The 20,113-nt window shown below is 37.4% G+C and overlaps 5 protein-coding genes across 7 annotated transcripts; 2 read left to right on the top strand and 3 right to left on the bottom strand.

The window, feature by feature from the left end:
* Window positions 1–2: 2 nt before the first annotated feature.
* LOC106444605 (phosphatidylserine decarboxylase proenzyme 3) lies at window positions 3–5,190 on the bottom strand. Its single transcript, XM_013886066.3, has 21 exons — window positions 4,898–5,190; window positions 4,734–4,813; window positions 4,630–4,654; window positions 4,489–4,548; window positions 4,325–4,393; window positions 3,995–4,084; window positions 3,870–3,920; window positions 3,457–3,540; window positions 3,178–3,269; window positions 2,920–3,072; window positions 2,739–2,823; window positions 2,372–2,483; window positions 2,155–2,255; window positions 2,024–2,071; window positions 1,599–1,745; window positions 1,371–1,466; window positions 1,195–1,269; window positions 1,016–1,108; window positions 757–843; window positions 608–658; window positions 3–400 (listed from the first exon to the last, which is right to left on the bottom strand). The coding sequence occupies exons 1-21, from the start codon at window positions 5,081–5,083 to the stop codon at window positions 275–277; spliced, it is 1,911 nt and encodes a 636-aa protein (XP_013741520.2). The 5' UTR covers window positions 5,084–5,190; the 3' UTR covers window positions 3–274.
* A 990-nt stretch (window positions 5,191–6,180) lies between these two features.
* LOC106444636 (ABC transporter B family member 2) lies at window positions 6,181–12,183 on the bottom strand. 2 transcript variants are annotated; one of them, XM_013886091.3, is made up of 12 exons: window positions 11,871–12,183; window positions 11,551–11,605; window positions 11,280–11,455; window positions 10,271–10,471; window positions 9,927–10,186; window positions 9,305–9,845; window positions 8,813–9,192; window positions 8,196–8,596; window positions 7,786–8,027; window positions 7,044–7,704; window positions 6,576–6,916; window positions 6,181–6,496 (listed from the first exon to the last, which is right to left on the bottom strand). In XM_013886091.3, exons 1-12 carry the CDS (start codon window positions 12,111–12,113, stop codon window positions 6,293–6,295), a joined length of 3,705 nt encoding a protein of 1,234 aa, XP_013741545.1. In that variant the 5' UTR covers window positions 12,114–12,183; the 3' UTR covers window positions 6,181–6,292. The 2 variants fall into 2 exon arrangements, with proteins under 2 accessions (XP_013741545.1, XP_048598175.1); XM_048742218.1 differs by lacking the exon at window positions 11,551–11,605.
* A 1,409-nt stretch (window positions 12,184–13,592) lies between these two features.
* On the top strand, window positions 13,593–14,390 carry LOC106375630 (V-type proton ATPase subunit G3). The gene is made up of 3 exons (XM_013815592.3): window positions 13,593–13,883; window positions 13,979–14,079; window positions 14,149–14,390. Exons 1-3 carry the CDS (start codon window positions 13,796–13,798, stop codon window positions 14,284–14,286), a joined length of 327 nt encoding a protein of 108 aa, XP_013671046.1. The 5' UTR covers window positions 13,593–13,795; the 3' UTR covers window positions 14,287–14,390.
* A 640-nt stretch (window positions 14,391–15,030) lies between these two features.
* Window positions 15,031–18,298, top strand: LOC106444647 (putative clathrin assembly protein At4g25940). Of its 2 annotated transcripts, XM_013886101.3 has the most exons (14): window positions 15,031–15,283; window positions 15,367–15,436; window positions 15,521–15,618; window positions 15,703–15,841; window positions 15,928–16,055; window positions 16,142–16,255; window positions 16,328–16,444; window positions 16,530–16,595; window positions 16,668–16,748; window positions 16,830–16,907; window positions 16,991–17,194; window positions 17,288–17,363; window positions 17,464–17,597; window positions 17,701–18,298. In XM_013886101.3, the coding sequence occupies exons 1-14, from the start codon at window positions 15,194–15,196 to the stop codon at window positions 18,109–18,111; spliced, it is 1,806 nt and encodes a 601-aa protein (XP_013741555.1). In that variant the 5' UTR covers window positions 15,031–15,193; the 3' UTR covers window positions 18,112–18,298. The 2 variants fall into 2 exon arrangements, with proteins under 2 accessions (XP_013741555.1, XP_022572722.1); XM_022717001.2 differs by having other exon boundaries at window positions 15,521–15,841.
* A 115-nt stretch (window positions 18,299–18,413) lies between these two features.
* On the bottom strand, window positions 18,414–19,633 carry LOC106444658 (nifU-like protein 3, chloroplastic). The gene is made up of 4 exons (XM_013886112.3): window positions 19,367–19,633; window positions 19,165–19,282; window positions 18,788–19,089; window positions 18,414–18,692 (listed from the first exon to the last, which is right to left on the bottom strand). The coding sequence occupies exons 1-4, from the start codon at window positions 19,469–19,471 to the stop codon at window positions 18,501–18,503; spliced, it is 717 nt and encodes a 238-aa protein (XP_013741566.1). The 5' UTR covers window positions 19,472–19,633; the 3' UTR covers window positions 18,414–18,500.
* Between the last annotated feature and the right edge of the window lie 480 nt (window positions 19,634–20,113).

The raw sequence follows: 20,113 nt of genomic DNA, 5'->3' as shown, positions 1-20,113 counted from the left end.
GATGCAGAGAAAGCCTCTTTATTAGAACAAGTTATAAAGAAGACATGTGTTTCGCCCTATTTGCATGTAAAATTGTCATCTAGCATTAAAAAAACGAAACACAGTAAATATTAACAAGTACCAATGCCCGGGACATACTGGTGTTTATATATACAGAGCAAAGTCATTGCGTATCAAACAAAAGAGGATTTGAGTTTCTCAAGGAAAAAAGGAAAACTAAAACAAAGCAAACCAAACCGAAGCAGATCATCGGTATCTTTGATTTTGAAGTAGTTCAGGATTCAAGAGAACAGTTTTCCAGCTTCGGAAAGGAGACACCTAGTTGCATTCCAACAGTAACTAATGTCTCCAAGGACCTAGCGCTGTTAGCTAGGAGATCCTCATCAATCTTAATCGAGTCCTGCAATACGTGTCACGTGAAAGGTAAGGTTGGTGGTGCAGATGCAGGCACTCATCTAGGGATATAGTATTATGAGCATGTATGGTATTTCGTCAAAAAAAATTCGAATCACGAAACTCAATTTCTATGGTAGTGGAAACTTGTACGTCAATTGTTTCTTCGAAAAGATTAAAGTATATATCATAGTGGTGCAAGTTAGAAGCTTACCTTTTCAAAAACGCATATAACGGTGCTTCCACCAAATGAAAAGTAACCAAGCTAGAAAAAAAGTAGAAAGTTAAATTAGTACTCGCTTGCATAAAAAGCTATTCCGCATCTTTTCAAATATTTTTTTTTTAAAAATACAGAACTGTTACCTCGTCCCCTTTCTTTATGTGGTCTCCCTCTTTTCTAACGAAGGTGATGCTACCAACCATTGTAGCTCCAATCGCAACAAATGCCACCTTTTACAGACAATAAGGTGATGTCAAGTTTCGTAATAAGATCAGATTGCATTATATAGCTTCGTATAAACTACAGCATCAATGAGTTCATAGCAGCAAGCACAGTGACAGCTGAGAAATAATTTGCACAGAGAGAAGGAAGATAATGAGAGAGTTATGCGCGATGACAAACCTTTCCAAACTCTGCTGTTGATATCATTACGACGGTCCGTTTATTCTCAGTGAACACATTACAGTACTTGCTATTCACTGCAATCGGATTAACCTAAAAAGCAAGGAAACAAAAATAAGAAAATGAAGAGAAGATTGGAAACTCTTCAACTTAAAAAGGGAGATGGGGTAAGTACATACTGTATATAAGCTTCCAGGAACGTCGACAAACTTTTCAATGACGCCCGAAACAGGAGAATGAAAACGATGATAGTCCTGTAACAGATCAATAAATGCATAATAAAGAGATGGAACAAAAACGACGGTAACATTCTAGCTTTAGATCGAAAGACATGAAACATGCAGTCTTGTCGCACCTGTGGAGCCAATCGGAATATCACCAAAGATCCATCAATGAAAGCATCTGAATCCACATCCTTCCCAAGGAGGCCTTTAATTGAGAACTTGCGGCCCTACAAAACGATTGAATATTTTAGAAATAAAGCAATTATCAGCTGCATCACTTATCTTAAGAGTTAATCATTTGCTACAGATGCGGAGCTTGTAGAATTGTTATATTATAGCTACTATAGAGGCCGGTTTACCTTAATCCAGAACCGCGTGCTATCATCTACCGACTGAAACGCCATTAATCGACAATCAGCAGATGATACAGCAACATCATCCCGATCAGTGCACGCAATTGGTCTTGCACCAGGCTTTAACTCCCGTATGAAGAATTCATTGAACGTCTGCAAGTGAATAGACCATCTTTCAAATCCATGAAAGGTTCACAAGCTTATAATTACTAAATTATCAAAGAGGTGTCTTCCCCTTCCTAGATAAAACCGGCAAATGATTTAGCTTAGATTTACCTCAAACTTACTTCTATATCGATACCTTGGCCACAAACTAATATGTTTTTCTTAAAAACTCATACAGTGAACAGTCTTTGGTTAGATGTCAAGTCCAACAACTAGCAACATATTTTATTTTAGTTATAATGAGACCATGAGTTGCCTTTGCATACCTTAAAATGGTCTAGAGGATACTTGACTTCAGCCATGTTTATTTGATCCTGCAACAGACAAATGATTCAATTTTCGATGTTAATGAAAAGTCCCAAAATGTAGCCAAACGGCTTAAAAGAGGATCTCATACCTTGAAAAACTCGAGAAAGCTGGGTATATTTTGGGCAGATTCAGCTGTGTTCATTTTCTTCCCCTGCTTCTCAGAAAGGTTCTGCAAAATCTCTTTTGCTCCTGCATCAAGGAGGTCGATCCAGAAACCAGAATGAATACAAGAATGTGTAGCTTGTTGGCACATTGTAGAGGTACTACTGCCAGGTGCATTATAGAGGTGAAAACCAGATTTTTACCTTGGTCCATAAGCCCGAGTCCAATTTTTGACTGGTAAATAGCTCTCATCGACATAACAATCTTTGAATCAATCAACTCTTCGACGAGCCTCTTAGTCTTCCTATCAATCACCTATAGCAAATAACGTACATATATGTATATTTTAGTGCATTTGCTGAGCATTATAAGATATAAAAAAACCACAAAGATGGCTAGGAGGATATATATATATATATATATATTTTTTTTTAAATGAGGCTCCCCCCAAACCAGGATTTTCTGAAGTTAAAGAGTTTAAAGAACACAGGAGATCAGATAACTTCATAATCGGCCTCCGTATTAGTTGTTTATCATTACACAAACAAAAGTGGTAGAAAGAGAAGTTACCACAATATGTGAAGCACTTGAACCAGTATTCAAACCAACATCATAAGTTGATAGATGAGTCCATTCACTTAGTTTGAACATCCACCTGATGAAATGTTAAAAATTTGAATGCTCAGCAAGCCAAGAATATATAAATGATTTTTAGTGGCTGATTAAAACCTTAAAAGGGGAGAATTCTAACCCATATGAAGCCTGCCTATCAGTCAAGAACCCTCCGGTCATTTGATTACCAGTTCCTTCATCAAAACAAAGAGTCATATGGATCATTGCGTTGAGCTTGTCAGACAGTTGAAGAGCCTCGCCGCAGACCGGACAATTATTTATAATTGGCTCTCTGCAAAAGATGCATGCAGAATGAGTGAGATTCAAGGATGTAATGGGAAACAATAATATGTATAAACAGAAGTTATCAACAAAGCAATGCATAGAATGTTATTACTTTTCTTGTTGAACGGCAAGAAGTGCAGCCAACTCATCAATCGTAACAACACCATCTCCATTAAGGTCAGCCGCTTTGAACAACTCCTCTTTCTGGTAAACAAGTGAAAAAAGTCGAACAATGCCTTCAGAAAAATGCAGCAATCTAGCATTATCTACTAGAAAATGCTAAACGGTACAACTTTTGATACTTGAAATTTAAAAGACTAACTGACACGACACATTTGGAAGCAAACACATGTGCACAAGCACGCACAACAGAGAGAGGAGAAGGTCAAACCTTTTTAGAAGCCACTAGATTCCCAAAAGCATTCATCAGATCAGAGAATTCTGAGAATGAGAGATGCCCATCTTCATTATAGTCCTGCACTTAGACGAAGGAAGACTCCATCAATTCATTATAAAGGCTGCAGGAGGCCATAATTTTCCGTAGAAAAACTGCTTAAGAAGCAATTGAAAGGAAGATGGTAGCTCATAGGCTATTTATTAAATGAAAAAGAAAAGCGTCGCATCAATTCAAAATAAAGATAAACAATAAAAACGAACAGAAGGGAATTTGATTAAAGGATGCAGCATGTACCAGGTCTTTATCACCAATCATTAAAACATTTCAAGAAAACTAAAGATGTAGCAAAGAGGATAACATCACAAAACCAGAATAAACAAAATGGAAAATAAAGTAAAGCGTAATACCACTATGGACAAAATTCGCTTCGCGAAACATGTCTCGGTTTCAACAGGATCCTGCGAATGTTAGCAACCAAAATATCAGAAACCCTTCCAACCGCATTTGTTTTAAATTTTAACATAGAGCATACCTCAACGGAACAAGAAATGAACATGCTGCCCACAACATTAGACGAGGTCGGGTCTAAAAGATCAAAAGACTTGCAAGTAGAGTCAGGTTCCTATATCACATTGTATACAAGAGAAACAACCAATCTGTCAACAAACTATTTTATCATCCACTTATCATTCAAGGCATTGCCAAAAAAATTCCCATCAACCAACGGAGGACAAGTATAAGAAAGCAACTTGCTGACACTTATAAACTGGAAAAAGTACAAAAAAAAAAGAGAAAAACGGTAGAAGAACCTACTAAACAGCTTTCACATGAAAAATAAAAAAACAAACTTGGAACTGCTGACCTGCACTACAAACTCAAGGAGATCGAGCTCACAGTAACCGATGATATTGTTCTTCGACAGCCTATTGGTCTGCGTCAAGAAAACAAAGTCATCCCAACCGATCAATACTCAAAAGTGAAAAATATAACTAAACGCCAAGTCTGAGTATTTGATTCAGTTCACACCTCAAATACAGAGATTCTAGCCAGACTTGGTCCATTTTTCTCCAAAAGGAGCTTCTTCTCCTATATACAACACAAACCGATGATTCACAACTCTTAAAAAAAAGAGCTGAATTGAATAACAAAAGCTTGAACTTTTCTTACCGAACTCCAAACCGGCTTATCCGTACTGCAAAAACATCAAAAAGACGGCGTTGACATTCTTAGAACTACAAAACGATTTGAAAAAGATTAAACAGAGGACTTACGAATCTGAGATTCCCGTACGGAATGTTTGTTCGCCGAAGGAAACACAGGCGAGCCACTTGTCCTTGAACTTCATCTCCGCCTGCCAAAACCGATTACACAATGAGTCCATGACCATCGAATCGAATTACGCAGTTGGCGATTACAATAAGATCAAAATCCTTACGCCTATAAGAGTGAGGAGAGCAATGCCGGCGAAATCCTCTTGGCTCACAGATCTCTGGGTGGCTAATCCGGAGACGCTTCCGGATCCTGGACGGCGAAGACGGTGGCGGCTGCTGAAGGTCTGAAGCTTCTGTCGCATCTTTGATCGGCGCGACTCCTTCGTCTCCGTTGAGTTTCCGTTTCCCATGGTTGTCGAGTCTATCTCTCGCCGGCTGTGCAGTGACCGGAGTCTCTTTAGTTTGCAAAATATCTAAATGTCACCGAGCGAGTAGTTGAAGATGAATAATCACACTTATGAATACTTTTTGTTTTCTTTATAAATAATAATAAATTACATTCGACCGTCTCTTTTGAGTTTTTTTTTATTGAAATCAATGTTTATGAACTATGTAAGTAATTTATTTTTAGCTTTAGTTCTTTCTTTTTTTTTAAAGGGATTTTGTTTTTTTCTTAACTTAGTTATTAGAGATAAATTATTGAAATTGACATGGATTTTAATATATCGGAATAATAAATACACTATCTTAGAGCATCTCCAAAGGCACTCTATTTTTTCCTCTATAATTTACACTAAAATAGAGTAACTCTATTATAGAGTTAAATTTGCTCCAATGGTTCACTCTATAATAGAGTTACTCTATAATAGAGTGAAATATAGAGTAATCCTATTTTTTTACTCCAAATATAGAGTGAAAAAACAAGAATACTCTATATTTCACTCTATTATAGAGTAACTCTATTATAGAGTGAACCATTGGAGCAAATTCAACTCTATAATAGAGTTACTCTATTTTAGAGTGAAATATAGAGGAAATTATAGAGTGTGATTGGAGATGGTCTTAGTACACATAAAATATAGAGTATTATTTATAGGTAATTCTTTTCTTAATATTTTTTGGAAAAGTATTAATTATAAAATTTCAAGTTGATGAATATAGTTTTATCAAATTTGACTTCGCCTTATTTGTGGTGAACTGGTAATGATGGCTGCTTTGTTGTAAAAGGTTGTGTCATTTTGTAGGGACATGAACTCTGCACTAACCTTTATTCCTTATCATCACATTTGTCTTTTTGTTGATCCTTTTATTCTTATCCTGGGAGAATGTCGCAGTGAAAACGTGTTGATGATAAAGAGAGTTTATAAGAAAAGCGAGATGACTCATTTGAATAAATAAATAAAGATTCATTTGAAAGAAAAAAAACATATTGCTGGTTTAATTTTTTTTTTTTTTTGGTTTAGAAATTTTTACTAATTTGAATTTGATAATTTGTAAATCAAGATGATTGGCATAATCACATATGATTAAATATAATCACATCGGGTAAACTATAGGTATGATCAATATTTTCCACAAAAACAAATTAAGAGTTTAATACAATCATCTATATAGTGTATTCAAGGATGTTGCTGCTGCTGAAGGCTGATGAGTTTAAAATAAGGACCCGTCTTGTTCTGAACGAGTCTATGGTGGCTGCCTTGCTCTACGATCTTACCTCCGTGTAATACACTTATCGTGTCCGCGTTCTGGATCGTCGATAACCGGTGAGCAACCACCACCGTTGTCCGGTTTGTCATTAACCGATCCAATGCTTGTTGTACCTAACATGCATTCGTATATAAAATCATATATAAGACTGTGGATTAAACCCTAGAAACATCTAATTCTATGGAAACTTACCACACGCTCGGATTCAATGTCCAAAGCGCTTGTGGCTTCATCAAGGAGCAAAATCTCAGGATTCCTGAGGATGGCTCTAGCGATAGCTATCCTCTGTCTCTGACCGCCTGACATCTGAACGCCGCGTTCACCTACTTTGGTAGAGTAGCCTTGTGGCAGAGAGGTGATGAAGCTGTGAGCGTTTGCGAGCGTAGCTGCCTCGATGACTTCAGATTGAGTAGCTCTTTCGTTTCCGTACAAAATGTTCTCGTAGATTGTGGTTGCGAAAAGTGCTGGTTCTTGTTGAACCAGACCAATGTGTTTCCTCAGTGCTTTCAAGTCCAGTTTCTTGATGTCTTTTCCTGTAAATGTAATTTAAAAAAAAAAACAGATTAGTCAGCCAAATAATCATTTCTTCTGACGCAAGAAACATTGGTGTTTTTCATAGTTAACTTGAGCCGCAAGAAACTTTTGTGTTCAGACACTTACCCTCTATCATGACTTTTCCTGCGGTCGGGTCATAGAACCGGAGAATGAGTGAAATAACAGAACTTTTCCCGGACCCACTCTGTCCCACAAGCGCCATACTCTTTCCGCAACGAACTATCAGGTCAAAGTCCTTAAAAATAACAACATCTGGTCTTGATGGGTAGCTAAAGTGGACGGCTTTGAGCTCAATCATGCCTTCCACATTCGTCAGCTCCTCACTGGTTTCTCCAACAATCTGAGTCTTCCGGTCCAATATTTCAAACACAGACGCCACCATCTGGTTTCCTTTCAGCAGATCCGGAGCTAGAGCCAACGTCTCACCCATCGCTAAAGCCGTCACGATCAAAACCATGAATGTTTTCATCACTGATTTGAAGTTCGATAAGCCTTTATCCATCAACGTTGACCCGTACCAAAGAGCAAGGCCATAGGAGGAGAAAATAAAGAACTGAGAGATGCCATAGAAAAGTCCAGCTGTTTGTCCACGCCTGAAAGAACGTTTGGATGGTTCTAATAGCTCTCTTGAATACAGTTCTAAGATCTTATCCTCAGCACAGAAGGCGGCGACGGTTCGGATGTTGCTAACAGACTCTCCCGCCAACATGTTGGCCTTTAAGTACGCTTTGCTCAAGTTTCCTCCGTAGCCTTGCATGAAAAGTTTCTACAAAGCATACAAAAAATCAATCACCTAATTAATTTGTCAAAAAAGACACGTTAATAGACGCAAAAACGCTGCCTTTACCTCGCTGATATGTCCGCTTATAACCAACGGGTATGTAGCCACTACGACAAGAGTAAGACGCCAGTTGAGCATGAAGGAAATGACGAAAGATGTCACAACCAGACCTAAGTTCTGAAGTAGAATCGTTGACCTATCGACCACTATGGTTTTAAGCAAAGTCGCGTCGCTCTCTAGCCGTGACGCCAACATGGAGCTCGTGTTGTCCACCTCATCAAACCACCCGATTTCGTTCCTCAAAATAGCTACAAAACCAAAAATAAGTTATTAAGTTTATTATTGATTGAAAACCCAAAATAAGTTTAAAATTTTATACAAATGCATTCTTTGTAAAAAATATATTTAAAATTGAATAAATTTAACATTCATTGGAAAAAAAATTGCGAAAAACTTTAAAACAGTTTGAGACGAACCTGAAAACATCTTTTCGCGGACACGGAGAGTGAGACGCTCGCCCATAGTACCAAAGCAGATATGCTCAATGGTGTAGACAATGAGGGTGATGGCTGAAGCGCAGCAGAAGAGGATAGCTATCTTCTTAACCTCTTTTTGAGTGTCCACCCAATCCTTCTCGTAGTACGAAACTAAGGAGTGTGAGACTCCAAGCGCGAAAAGAGGCATCTGAGATCCAGCAATAAAAGCACATATTGTGCCACAAAGTCCGTACATCCAGTCCGGTCGGATCATAGAATAAAGACGTCCCACCGTTACTTTAGTCTTTTTGGTTGGCTCTGCACCGTCCTGTCTAGTTACTGAGTCCCTATCTGAGCAGAAGCTCGTCCTTGTTCTTGATAGATCCCCTGAGTACTTTACACTACAAATGAAAAAAAGAACCGATATTCAAGCCCGGTCCTAGACATAACAAGATGAAACATTGATATTGACCCTTGAATTTTTTAAGTGTTACTACACATAAACTATATGGCCACAATTTGTTAAAAATAAACTTATTAAAACTCTTACTATAAATTTTCAAACAATCGGTTTTGCTGTTAGGATTTTAGACAGTATAGTGAGAAGCATATAGTACCTCTGTTGCCTGCTTAGCGTGCGAGTCAAGGAAGGGTTACGCTGCAATGAGGCAGCTTCTTGGAGACGAAGGAGAGCAGAGTAGGCCCCGTCAGGATTCGCTATGAGATTCTCGTGGTTTCCAAACTCTACGATCTTCCCTTCGTGAACTACTGCTATGATGTCTGCATTTCTTACCGTTGATAGTCTGTGAGCCACCACCACCGTTGTTCTTCCAACCATCACACGGTCCAACGCTTCTTGCACACTCTTCTCTGACTCTGCATCTAGAGCGCTTGTCGCCTCATCGAGTAAAAGTATCGATGGATTCTTCACGATTGCTCTCGATATCGCAATCCTTTGTTTCTGTCCACCCGAAAGTTGAATTCCCCTCTCTCCAACCTAAGGTAAAAGTAGAGTTTAGGGTTTATAGTTGCTTCTTGTCTTCCAAGGTATCTCTTTGACATAGGTTTTATAAGTGTTTCTTGTGTTCCAAGGTTCATATATAACATACCTGAGTCTCAAACCCTTCAGGGAGGTTGTTGATAAACGAAATGGCTTCCGAGAGCTTTGCAGCACGGCCAAGCTCCTCATTCGTCGCGTCATCTTTGCCATACATAATGTTTTCACGGATCGTTGTAGCGAACAGGGCTGGTTCTTGATTAACCAAACCAATCTGTCCCCTTAACCACTTTATATCAAGATCTTTAATATCGTTTCCGTCTAGCCACACTGCTCCGGAGTTTGGCTCGTAGAACCGCTCTATCAAGGATATGACCGTGCTCTTTCCCGACCCGCTTCCTCCAACAAGTGCCACGATTTTCCCGGCCGGGATGGATATGTTTAGCTTGTCGAAGATCACTACATCGGGGCGAGATGGGTAGCTAAAAGTCACGTTCTTGAATTGAATGTGCCCGTCTACTTTGCCGAGTCTACGGCCAGTTTTTGCGCTAGTTTTAGCCGCCGTGTCACGTTCAATCATCTTGAAAATTGGATATGCAGCAGCTTTGGCTCGTACAAACGCGGAAATATCCGGCGCAGCCTGTCCAAGCGACCTACACGTACACAAAAACGTTGTGATACATAAAAGGAAACGTAGAGATCAAGAAATCAAGCAACAGAGGAAGATGTTATACAGGCCAGCGATGACAACGTTGAGCATGGTAGTGAATGATTTGCCACCATCAGCGATCTCCTTGTGGACAACAACGCTTGTGAACCAGACGAGCAAAGCCCATGATAGAAACAAGACACAGTGCAACGAACCAAGACCTAGTCCTTTGGTTAAACCGGCTTTTCTCCCGTACTTGAACGTGTTCTGGAGAGCTTCCCGGTACAATTTCACCGCCCTTTCTTCACCCGTGAATGCTTGTACGGTCCTAACATTACCGATCACCTGAGTTTCCACAGAGAAACATAAGTACACACAAAACCTATGATTTCAATATATGAACTTTACTTGTTTGACAAGTAAACTAACCTCTTCCGCAATCTCACCGGCCTTGATGTATGATTTTCGGACTCTGGCGATAAGTCCAATGGCTACAAACGCGTAGATGCCGCCTGCTAGAGCAATGAGAGGGACTATGGACAAAGTGACAAGACTTATTTGCCATACGCTAGAGAATCCGATCGCAAAACCGGCTATGAACCGGCTTATATAGTGCAAGAAATTCCCTACCTGCAACGAAATCAACCGGTAATGAAGCTATTATAAACCTAGAACCGGATTTGCATGATCACATGTAAAGTTTGAGATTAAAGCGACTAGATTGTTAAGGTGACTGGCTAGCTGGAAAGAACCAAATATAGGTCATTCATAAAAACATAAATTAATTTGTATCAAACTCAACCGCCTTATAAATGCAAAATGCAAAGCAGCTATAACCGAATTAAAGACTATGCATTTATTATTTTTGCATCAAGGACCGAAAGCATATTACAAAAAGGAAAAAATAAAAATAAAGGTATATTTTTTTTTTGAAACTAAAAAATAAAGGTATATGCTTTATTAGAATATCAGAAAATAATAATATTAGTGTTTGAAATACTAAAAACAAAAGAGATGCATGCAAAAGCCTCTGTATTATTTATTGAACTCAATGGACCATATGGTGATCCACATTAAAACTGACACAGAGTAGAGAACCCATGTGTACGAAATAGAAACAACACACTTAAAAGATTTATAAATTTTAACAGCTAAATGTCTATAGCTAAAAATGAATGAATAAATAAAATGTCTATAGCTTTGATCGACCAACGTCTTAGTTAGCAGCAGGCTTTACTAGGTAGTTGCACAAAACATATAAATTGATTTGTGTATATAAATCTTATGTTAATTTGAATGCAATTAGTAATTGATCTATTACGAATTTAGTAATAGAACTTATGCAAAATGTTGACAAAACACAAAAACAAATATAATTGCCAAGTTAATCAAATTGTTAGGAACTTGGGAGCCGGTTAGATTCGGTGAAGAGATGTACCTTCTCGGAGAGAGCGTCTTGGACGACGAGAATGTCGGATGTGATGGCTGATATGACTTCTCCGGTGGAAGCTTCGGTATCAAATAAGCTTATGTCTTGACTTAACATTGACCGAAGATAAGCTCTCCTCATTTTTGCCGCTTGTCTCTCTCCCGTATGCATCCAACATGCAACCTCTGTTCCATTTTTGTATATTTTATATTTTATTTAATTACTAAAATGAATTGTATAATTCAGAAATATTGCTTGACTTTAATAAATGTTTATTTACCTAACCATGAAGAAAATAGTATAGCCACACTCAGATATACAAAATCCAACGAGTACTGCACCAAGTGAATACAAATAAAAATTATAATACTCGCATATAATTAACTAGGGTTTTTAATAAACTTACTTAATTAGGGTTTCAGTCAATTTTTTCTGGAGTGCATATTAATTACAATCTACTAACAATAACACTGTTTTGATTTTTGAAGGCAATGTAAAGTTATATTCAGTTTCCGAGTAATGAGCAAGAATCTACAAGTTTTAGTTACATATGAAGATTTAAAACTATATACTAGGAAAAATAAATAAAAAGTTAAAAACCTTGGCGACTTTGTGAGAGGCAAGGTGTGGATAGAGATAAGCTAGACCAATAATGTTGATGAGTTTGCCAAAGAATATGAAAAAGACTGGAACGGAGGCTCCGTGAATGCACGCGCCGATTGATCCTAGAGTCATGAGAACGCAATCGTAGAAATCAGCAAAGGAGAAGAGCTTAAGAAGTGACACCTTCGGTGTCGCCTTCTGCTTCTCCTTCTTGGTCGCCGGATCACTGGACGCCTCCATGTTCACCGGAAAGAGTGTGTTTAGTTGTTGGAGAGGAAAATGATGAAAAAGAAGATAAAATAAATAGAGAGAGACGTTAAGAGGTAAAGTGGTTAGAGAGCAAGAGGATGAGAGAGAGTACATTAAATGAAAGCAGACATATAAGACCAAGTTTATCGGTTTCAGCGTGAAATGTTTGGTGTGAAGCTGTAAGTGTGACCCTTATTAATAACTGTCTAATTAAGTTTTGATCCCTCGCTTTACTTTAATTGTTTATAATCTTTTGATTAATTATATTGGCAATTATTGTTAATTTTGTTCACGGTAAAGCTAATGATTCAGAAGGGTTAATAATGGTGTACGATTTTGCGTTAGTTGTGCTGATGACTGGTGAACTTATGATGTGGTGGGGTCTAGTTTTCGATTATAACATGTTCTTTTGGCTGCTTTGGATGGTGCATAGTGAAGTGACCAAGTCTTAGGGTTCTCGACGCAGTTGTTACGTATCACGTATGCTATGACGTCTCACATGTTCTCTTGGTTCTACTTTTTCACATTTATAAGCTTTGCTTTTTCCTATAAGAGATAAATATCTCAAATCAAAAATTCTAAAATTCTTTTAATACATAAATATTTATGACCAATCCAATAATCACCAATTGATTTTAAGTTAGAAATACATAATAAACAATATGAATCTAACATTTTACTCTTAGGTCAAAATGGCCAAAGTATGCCTTTGGAAACTATTTGATAAAAACATGTTACTATTCAGTGAACATATCTAGAATCCGTATATCAAAATATCAAGAAATTTTATGTTCAAGAACAGCGCTAAAACAACAAACTTAAAAGGAGACAAGAACATCAAAGTATGGCCTCCGAACAGCAACCCGACATAAGAATAACTGAGAACAACCACACCCTATGTTATATATCAATCACCATCTTATATTGTAAATTTTATAAGATTTTTACAGGATCATTTAGAAATAGAAAAACAAGAAAATCAAATCTTCTCTATTTTAAGATTTTATTCCAACTCGAACGACTTGTTTCTGTTGACATATTTATAACATAGATGTGACGATTTTCATTATTTTATTTATTAAATGCTAACCATAATGCATGTGTATGACTCATTTGGGCTAATTATTGCATTTATGTCAGTGAAAATGATGTATTTGAGCTGTTTACTAAAGGTTTAACTTTAATTAATTTTGTAGCTAATTTGTAAGCTGATTATTTGAGACATTAAAAACTCGGGATTAGCGACTATAGATACATCTACATGTAGATAATTGTTCGCCCAAAGAAAACGACCTAGAATGCAGTGACCGCTGTCTTCTCTAATGATCATATTAGCCAGTGGCAGCCCTAGAGAATGTGTTCTATGCTCTTTAGAGTCCCATGTTGTACATATTAGCCGATATACATGCAGCCACAGAGAATATGTTTTATGTTCATAATCATCTTTAAATCTTAAAATCACACCGATCCGATGATAACGCAATGTTATTTGAACTCATTTTAGTTTCAAAATAACGAGTCAAAAACTAATTCCATAGACCAAGGAGAAAAAAGCTCTCCGTCTAATTAAAACAATAACCAAAGACGCTTATATCAACAATTTCCATCTCTGGCATCAAGATTTTTAAAAGAACAAACACAAGTCTTGATTGTCTTTGAGGAGATCACAAGCTATGGATTCTTTAAGAGGCCAAGGTGGGATTCAGATGCTTTTAAATGCTGAACAAGAAGCTGGTCGGATCGTTTCGGCTGCTAGGACCGGTATAGTCTTTTCTCTTTTTTACGGTTTCTTGGCTCAGTTACTAAAACTTTTGTGTTGAATCCTTTTTTTTTTTGATGGATGAATCGATGATCAGCAAAACTAGCAAGAATGAAGCAAGCGAAGGACGAGGCTGAGAAGGAGATGGAAGAGTATCGGTCCCGGCTAGAAGAAGAGTATCAGACACAAATTTCTGGGGTAATCAGCACAAAAACAAAAGCTAGATACTGAGATTGATTTGTACTAATTCTTTACATTTTATTTCAGGCGGAACAAGAAGCAGCCGCAAAACGTTTAGAAGAGGAGACAGATGGAAGGATTCAGAATCTTAAGGAATCTAGTTCAAAAGTCTCTAAGGAAATTGTCAAGATGCTCATCAAGTATGTTACCACTACTGGAGCATGATGCTCACTGTACACACTCACCCCCAAGAAAGTGGCTCAAATAAAAAACAATGTGGCCCGTTCTATTTTATTACTCACAATGTCTAATAAAGTTTTTTTGTCCAACCGTCTAATAATATTTTTCTAAACAAGAACTATTTAGCGGAAACAACAAATATGATGGTTTTTCTAAAGAAAAGTGACCCTCAACAAGAGAAATGAGGGTTTAAAATAAAACATGTGCAGTGATATATACGTGACCCAGTAAGAATCGGTAAGGATTGAATCGAGATGCGGTGCGTGCCAATGATACTAACAAATATGACCCAACAAGAATAAATGATAATCGAATTGAGATGCAATGAGAACCAATAATATTATATTATATATCTTGGTCTTCCAGGACAAAGGCTTATATTATATTATATTATATTATATATCTTGGTCTTACACATAAACAAGTAGATTGCAATGACCTTTTTTTTAAGAAAGTGGATTTCATTTTGACAGTAAAAATACATACAGTATATGGATAATTAGGGAAATAATTCCATATATACCATACTATAAAAAATATTTTTAGTAACTGGCATCCGATTATAAGAATAGACCAATATTTGTTAACCTTAAAATAAAATATTGATCTGGTATATGAGATACTATTTTTGATATAATATTAAATAAAAATGACAAAATACCAAATAATCAATATTCCGTTGCGAACGTCATGGTGAGGCAAGAGAGAGAAGAGAGGAGGTTGTGGAAAAGTCTGTTATGGTGTTCTGTTTTGTTCTGTTTTTTTTTTTAAACATACATCGTGTTCTGTTTGTTGCAAGACGGCTAACAGAAGAGTATACCAAACTCGGTCTTCGTCTTCTTCAATCCCGTCTAAATAATCAAACAATTTTCCAGATTCAGATCATCGCTCCATGGCAACTTTTCATAGCTTCCGAAAAGCTGTTGGAGCGCTTAAAGATTCCACAACAGTCAGCATCGCAAAGGTCAACAGCGAATTTAAGGTCAGGTTACATTTTCTCTTCTTGAAAACGTTTTCTTAAAAATGATGATACCTATGAATTGATTTGAAAATAATGGCAAATAGGATTTGGATGTTGCGATCGTCAAATCCACAAATCACGTCGAATCTGCTCCCAAAGAACGCCATATTCGCAGTATAGTTTCTCTCTTCTGAATTGGTTTATGACGATTATGAGTTTCTGATTCGATCAGAGCTTTTTTTTTAAATCTTTCTACAGAAATATTCTCTGCAACATCTGCGATACGACCACGAGCAGATGTTGCTTACTGCATTCACGCACTAGCCAAGAGATTATCTAGAACTCACAATTGGGTTGTGAGTCACTTAAAACACACACACATTCTTCAATTACAAGAACTCTCTCTTTGGACTGCTCTAAATTGTTTTATCAACACGCAGGTGGCTATTAAGGTTTTGATAGTCATTCATAGAACACTAAGAGAAGGTGATCCAACATTCAGAGACGAGCTTCTCAATTATTCACACAGAGGACATATACTTCGAATATCTAACTTCAAAGACGATACAAGTCCTCTAGGTATAATGATAATAATGAATCTTTGGTATGTTAATGAAACATTGCTTAAAATACATTTTCTTGATCACTTGCATGGTGTGTTGAAGCTTGGGATTGCTCTGCATGGATTAGAACTTACGCGCTTTTCCTAGAAGAGAGGCTTGAATGCTACCGTGTTTTGAAGTATGACATAGAAGCAGAACGTTTACCAAAAGGTTCAGGTGCATCTTCAAAGGTTTGTTCTGGAGTTTCTCATCATTTAAAAACCAAAAAAAAAAAAATTAAAACTAATATGTTTATAACAACAAATCATTTGTTCAGAACGTGGATCTCAATGCTTCTCAAACGTATAGAACAAGGATGTTATCTAATGAAGAACTGCTTGAGCAGTTGCCTGCTTTACAGCAGCTTCTTTTTAGACTTACCGGTTGTAAGGTAAAGTTTATATATCAACCTTTTATTTTATTTTACAACGAATGGTTTCTTAACATGTTTTCAGCTTTGCAGCCTGAAGGAGCAGGCTATAGCAACTACCTAATCCAATACGCTCTTGCATTGGTGCTTAAAGAAAGCTTCAAAATATACTGTGCCATTAATGATGGAATCATTAATCTTGTAGACTTGGTTTGTATAAATCTCCTTTCTCTAGTTTAGTATCAATTTTTAGATGTTACTAAAAAGTGTACATATATTTCTGCTCTCTCTGTAGTTCTTTGAGATGTCAAGACATGATGCAGTTAAGGCTCTAAATATATACAAACGAGCTGGCCAACAGGTAAGAGTTTAAAGCTACACTTAGTATCAATATTTTATAAGCTTGAATGTTAAAAGGTTTTTCACTGCACAGGCTGAAAACCTGGCTGATTTTTATGAACACTGCAAAAGTCTAGAGCTGGCAAGGAACTTTCAGTTCCCAACATTGAGACAGGTTCACTCTAAAACCATTTTTGTGTGTTTATGATATGAGACTGATCAGCTCATAAGACCTAATATCTAAAACTTGTTTCAGCCTCCTCCGTCTTTTCTTGCAACAATGGAAGAATACATTAAAGAAGCGCCTCAAAGTGGTTCTGTACAGAAAAAGCTGGTACAGTGTCTTTTCTCAAAACTTATTTTGGTTGAAGTCTAATAGCAAGTTTCTTTATGATTGCCATTTTGCTGTTTTAATAGGAGTATCATGAAAAAGGGGAGGAAGAAGAACAAGATGAAGAAGAAGAAGAACAGTCTGCTCAGCCTGAAGAACCTGCAGAAACAGAAAATCAAAATGAAAACACCGAAGGAGACCAGCCTCTTATTGAAGAAGAGGAAGAGGAGACAGAACAAATAGAAGAAGATACTAAACCTTCTTTCTTGATAGACACGGATGACTTGCTGGTGAATCTCTTTTCTACACATCTTCTCATATGTATTGACATCTCTTTTTGCCAAACTCTCAAACCCTCTTGACCCCTTTTTTCTACTTCACAGGGCCTGAGTGAGATAAACCCGAAAGCCACAGAGATAGAAGACCGCAATGCATTGGCTCTGGCAATATATCCACCAGGTAGCCAAAACAACCACAAAGTCTCAGTTCCATCTGGTCCATTTTCACTATTAAAGGAAGAAATTAAGATGATGATGAACTTGTTTTTTGGTCTCTACAGGTCATGAAGCTCCAGGTCCATCCAATAGTTTAAGCTTAATAGAAACTGGTGGATCCGGTTGGGAACTAGCACTGGTCACTCCTCAAAACAACAACAACAACAACACTCATCGCCCTGCTCCTGACACCAAATATGTAATCAAGTCTAACACTGCATCTATCTAAATTTGAAACTCTCTACTTATACTCTCAAACTCACATTGGTTTGTTGTTTGTTCTCTCTTGTTGTGTTTTATAGGCAGGAGGATTTGACAAGCTATTGCTTGATAGTCTTTACGAGGATGTTTCAGCGAGGAGACAGATACAACTAACAAATGCTGGCTATGGACATGGTGGTACAGAGACAGCAGGAGCAGCTCCACCACAAAACCCATTCGAGATGCAACAAGATCCCTTTGCAATGTCAAATACCATTGCTCCTCCCACTAACGTTCAAATGGCAATGCAGCAACAACAGCAACAACAGATGATGATGCATCAAAGTCCCTACAATTACTCTCATCCTCATGATCATCATCATCATCAGTTCTCAGCCGCAGGTCCTTCTCCTTCTAACCCTTTTGGAGACCATTTCCTTGCCCTCCCACCTCCTCCAGGCTCATCTGGTCAGATGCAGCAGCAAAACAGCCATCATCATATGCTCCTCTAGAGTGATAAATAAGAGCTGTATTCAGCTTCTCACTCTCTCATGCATGGTTTGAGTGTTGTCTTTTGAATATTTATTCAGGGTGCTATTCTTTCATTCTTACTAGATACCTACTTCTTCTTGTCACTGGTGATTTCTTAATTTGATTATATAAACCGGTCAAATGCTCAAAAAAGGTGGATTAAACTCAGTTACTTGTATATAGAACGTAACCTGGATGAATCCAAGGTCTACTTATGAGATGAGAGCCTATGGATCTAGACTTAGCATATGACAAAAATGAGAGCCAACACAAGAGCCACCAGGAACTGAATGGTATGGATGTTAGATTTGAAAATGATGTACATATAATCGAAATATAGGCTCTCGTAGATGAACAATACAAAAAGTGGTCACTCTAGAAGCTGGACTGCACCTATTGAAGGAATGTTTTCCCTCAGTTTCTGAGTCAACGCGACACGAACCGTCATGACTCCAGCAGCTGGTCCAGTGAGCCGAATCTTAACTATATAACCATCGATCTCAACAAGCTCAAGCCCTCCACCTCCTGTTCCCGATAGGTAAGGCCGTAGCTCAGCGAGAACCTGAACAAAGTCATCAACAAACTCAGGGGCCAAATTGAAAATAACTTAAAATTTCAAATTTCACCCTAAAACTTTTCTTTTAGTTTAAAACAAACCTTTTCGATGTTTTCCTCGTTGAGCTCCAACCCTCCAGTCTCCGCTTCAAGAAACTGCTCGACGGACATGATCTCCGGAATCTTGTCGCGGAGACGACTCTCGATTCCCATCTTTAACGTCATCGACGAGCTGGGACACGAACCACAAGCTCCTTGTAGCTTAAGAACCACCACGAGTCCGTCGATCTCATGCAGCGCCACGTTTCCTCCGTCTGCCATCAACGCGGGGCGTACTTCGTCGAGCACTCTCTCCACATTCTCTTCCGTCAACGGCATGACGCAGCTCGGAGACACAACGTGGCCTATACTACAAGAAACCTAATGACAGATAACATTCTAAGAGATTTGTTGGTGATCAATACGAGTTTTATTATTACCTGCACGTTTTGGCAAAGGTCGAGTGTGGCGAGTATAAGAGAGTTGTATTCTTTGGAACTGGCCCCTGAGGAATGTGCTGCATTTGGAAGAGACCCCGTAACTATCTGAAACTGCGTTCTAACACAAGCCAAGGAAGAAAAGATAAAAAAAAAAGAGTTGTTTTTTTCTTCTGGTGAACGACGATGAAGGTGAAAACAATACCTTAGGATTGAGAAGCGAGGAGGAGCGATTATTAGAGCTCTTCTCTGATGAGGAGAGGGAGAGGTTCATCGTAGCAATTCGGGTTTGACCCGAAACCGAACCCATTTGGAATCCTTCGATCGAGAAGATTTCAAGAACTTAAAAAACCCTTCTCGAATATCAGCTTGATAATCTGGGAAGTGAACAGTATATCAAAAAAGATTGAACTTTTTCATTGGTGGATGGAGAGATGATGATACGTCTGATTTCATTTTGTGGCCAATATTATTTCACTTCAATAATTTAAGGGCAATTGTCAATAATAGCACCTTTTGAAGTTTATGTCTCAAAAATAGCACTAGAAGGAGAAAGTCACAAAAATGACATTCATTAAAGGGTAAAATATCTATAATACCCTTGGTTTAAAATTAAATAAACAAACTAAAATAAATAAAAATAAAAAAAATAAAAAAAAATAAAAATAAAAAAAATAATTCATTCCTTTTTTTTGTCAATTCTTTCAGATAACAATTTTTAAGTTTTTTTTTTCACAGTTCAAAAAAAAAAGATCAAAATAATTGTTTTTTGAATTTTTATTTATTATTTTTTTTTTTGAACTGTATCTTCAGAATTCATCCATTTAACCATAAATCTTAACTTAAATCTTGATTATTTAATTCTAAAGTATAAATATATTTTTACTTTTTAATAAAACTTCTTTTGGTCATTTATTTTTTGTAAAAATAAACAAAAACAGTCTATGATAGA

The sequence above is a fragment of the Brassica napus genome, chromosome A1 (genome assembly GCF_020379485.1).
Source record: "Brassica napus cultivar Da-Ae chromosome A1, Da-Ae, whole genome shotgun sequence".
NCBI lineage: Eukaryota > Viridiplantae > Streptophyta > Magnoliopsida > Brassicales > Brassicaceae > Brassica > Brassica napus.
This window is presented reverse-complemented; position numbering and strand designations above follow the sequence as displayed.

What these genes read in the sequence shown, in the direction of transcription:
- LOC106444636 (XM_013886091.3), bottom strand. Translation starts at nt 12,113, where the DNA reads ATGGAGGCGTCCAGTGATCCGGCGACCAAGAAGGAGAAGCAGAAGGCG. An exon ending in CCTCTCACAAAGTCGCCAAG is followed by an intron (nt 11,606 to 11,870) that starts GTTTTTAACTTT and finishes CACTTGGTGCAG; the next exon opens with TACTCGTTGGATTTTGTATA. An exon ending in CCGCGAAAAGATGTTTTCAG is followed by an intron (nt 8,028 to 8,195) that starts GTTCGTCTCAAA and finishes TTGGTTTTGTAG; the next exon opens with CTATTTTGAGGAACGAAATC.
- LOC106444658 (XM_013886112.3), bottom strand. Translation starts at nt 19,471, where the DNA reads ATGGGTTCGGTTTCGGGTCAAACCCGAATTGCTACGATGAACCTCTCC. An exon ending in CCTCGCTTCTCAATCCTAAG is followed by an intron (nt 19,283 to 19,366) that starts GTATTGTTTTCA and finishes GGCTTGTGTTAG; the next exon opens with AACGCAGTTTCAGATAGTTA. An exon ending in ACCTTTGCCAAAACGTGCAG is followed by an intron (nt 19,090 to 19,164) that starts GTAATAATAAAA and finishes CTTGTAGTATAG; the next exon opens with GCCACGTTGTGTCTCCGAGC.
- LOC106375630 (XM_013815592.3), top strand. Translation starts at nt 13,796, where the DNA reads ATGGATTCTTTAAGAGGCCAAGGTGGGATTCAGATGCTTTTAAATGCT. An exon ending in CGTTTCGGCTGCTAGGACCG is followed by an intron (nt 13,884 to 13,978) that starts GTATAGTCTTTT and finishes ATCGATGATCAG; the next exon opens with CAAAACTAGCAAGAATGAAG. An exon ending in ATCAGACACAAATTTCTGGG is followed by an intron (nt 14,080 to 14,148) that starts GTAATCAGCACA and finishes ATTTTATTTCAG; the next exon opens with GCGGAACAAGAAGCAGCCGC.
- LOC106444605 (XM_013886066.3), bottom strand. Translation starts at nt 5,083, where the DNA reads ATGGGAAACGGAAACTCAACGGAGACGAAGGAGTCGCGCCGATCAAAG. An exon ending in CTCTCCTCACTCTTATAGGC is followed by an intron (nt 4,814 to 4,897) that starts GTAAGGATTTTG and finishes CGGTTTTGGCAG; the next exon opens with GCGGAGATGAAGTTCAAGGA. An exon ending in CTTGCCGTTCAACAAGAAAA is followed by an intron (nt 3,073 to 3,177) that starts GTAATAACATTC and finishes CATCTTTTGCAG; the next exon opens with AGAGCCAATTATAAATAATT.
- LOC106444647 (XM_022717001.2), top strand. Translation starts at nt 15,194, where the DNA reads ATGGCAACTTTTCATAGCTTCCGAAAAGCTGTTGGAGCGCTTAAAGAT. An exon ending in TTAGACTTACCGGTTGTAAG is followed by an intron (nt 16,256 to 16,327) that starts GTAAAGTTTATA and finishes TCAGCTTTGCAG; the next exon opens with CCTGAAGGAGCAGGCTATAG. An exon ending in ACAAACGAGCTGGCCAACAG is followed by an intron (nt 16,596 to 16,667) that starts GTAAGAGTTTAA and finishes TTCACTGCACAG; the next exon opens with GCTGAAAACCTGGCTGATTT.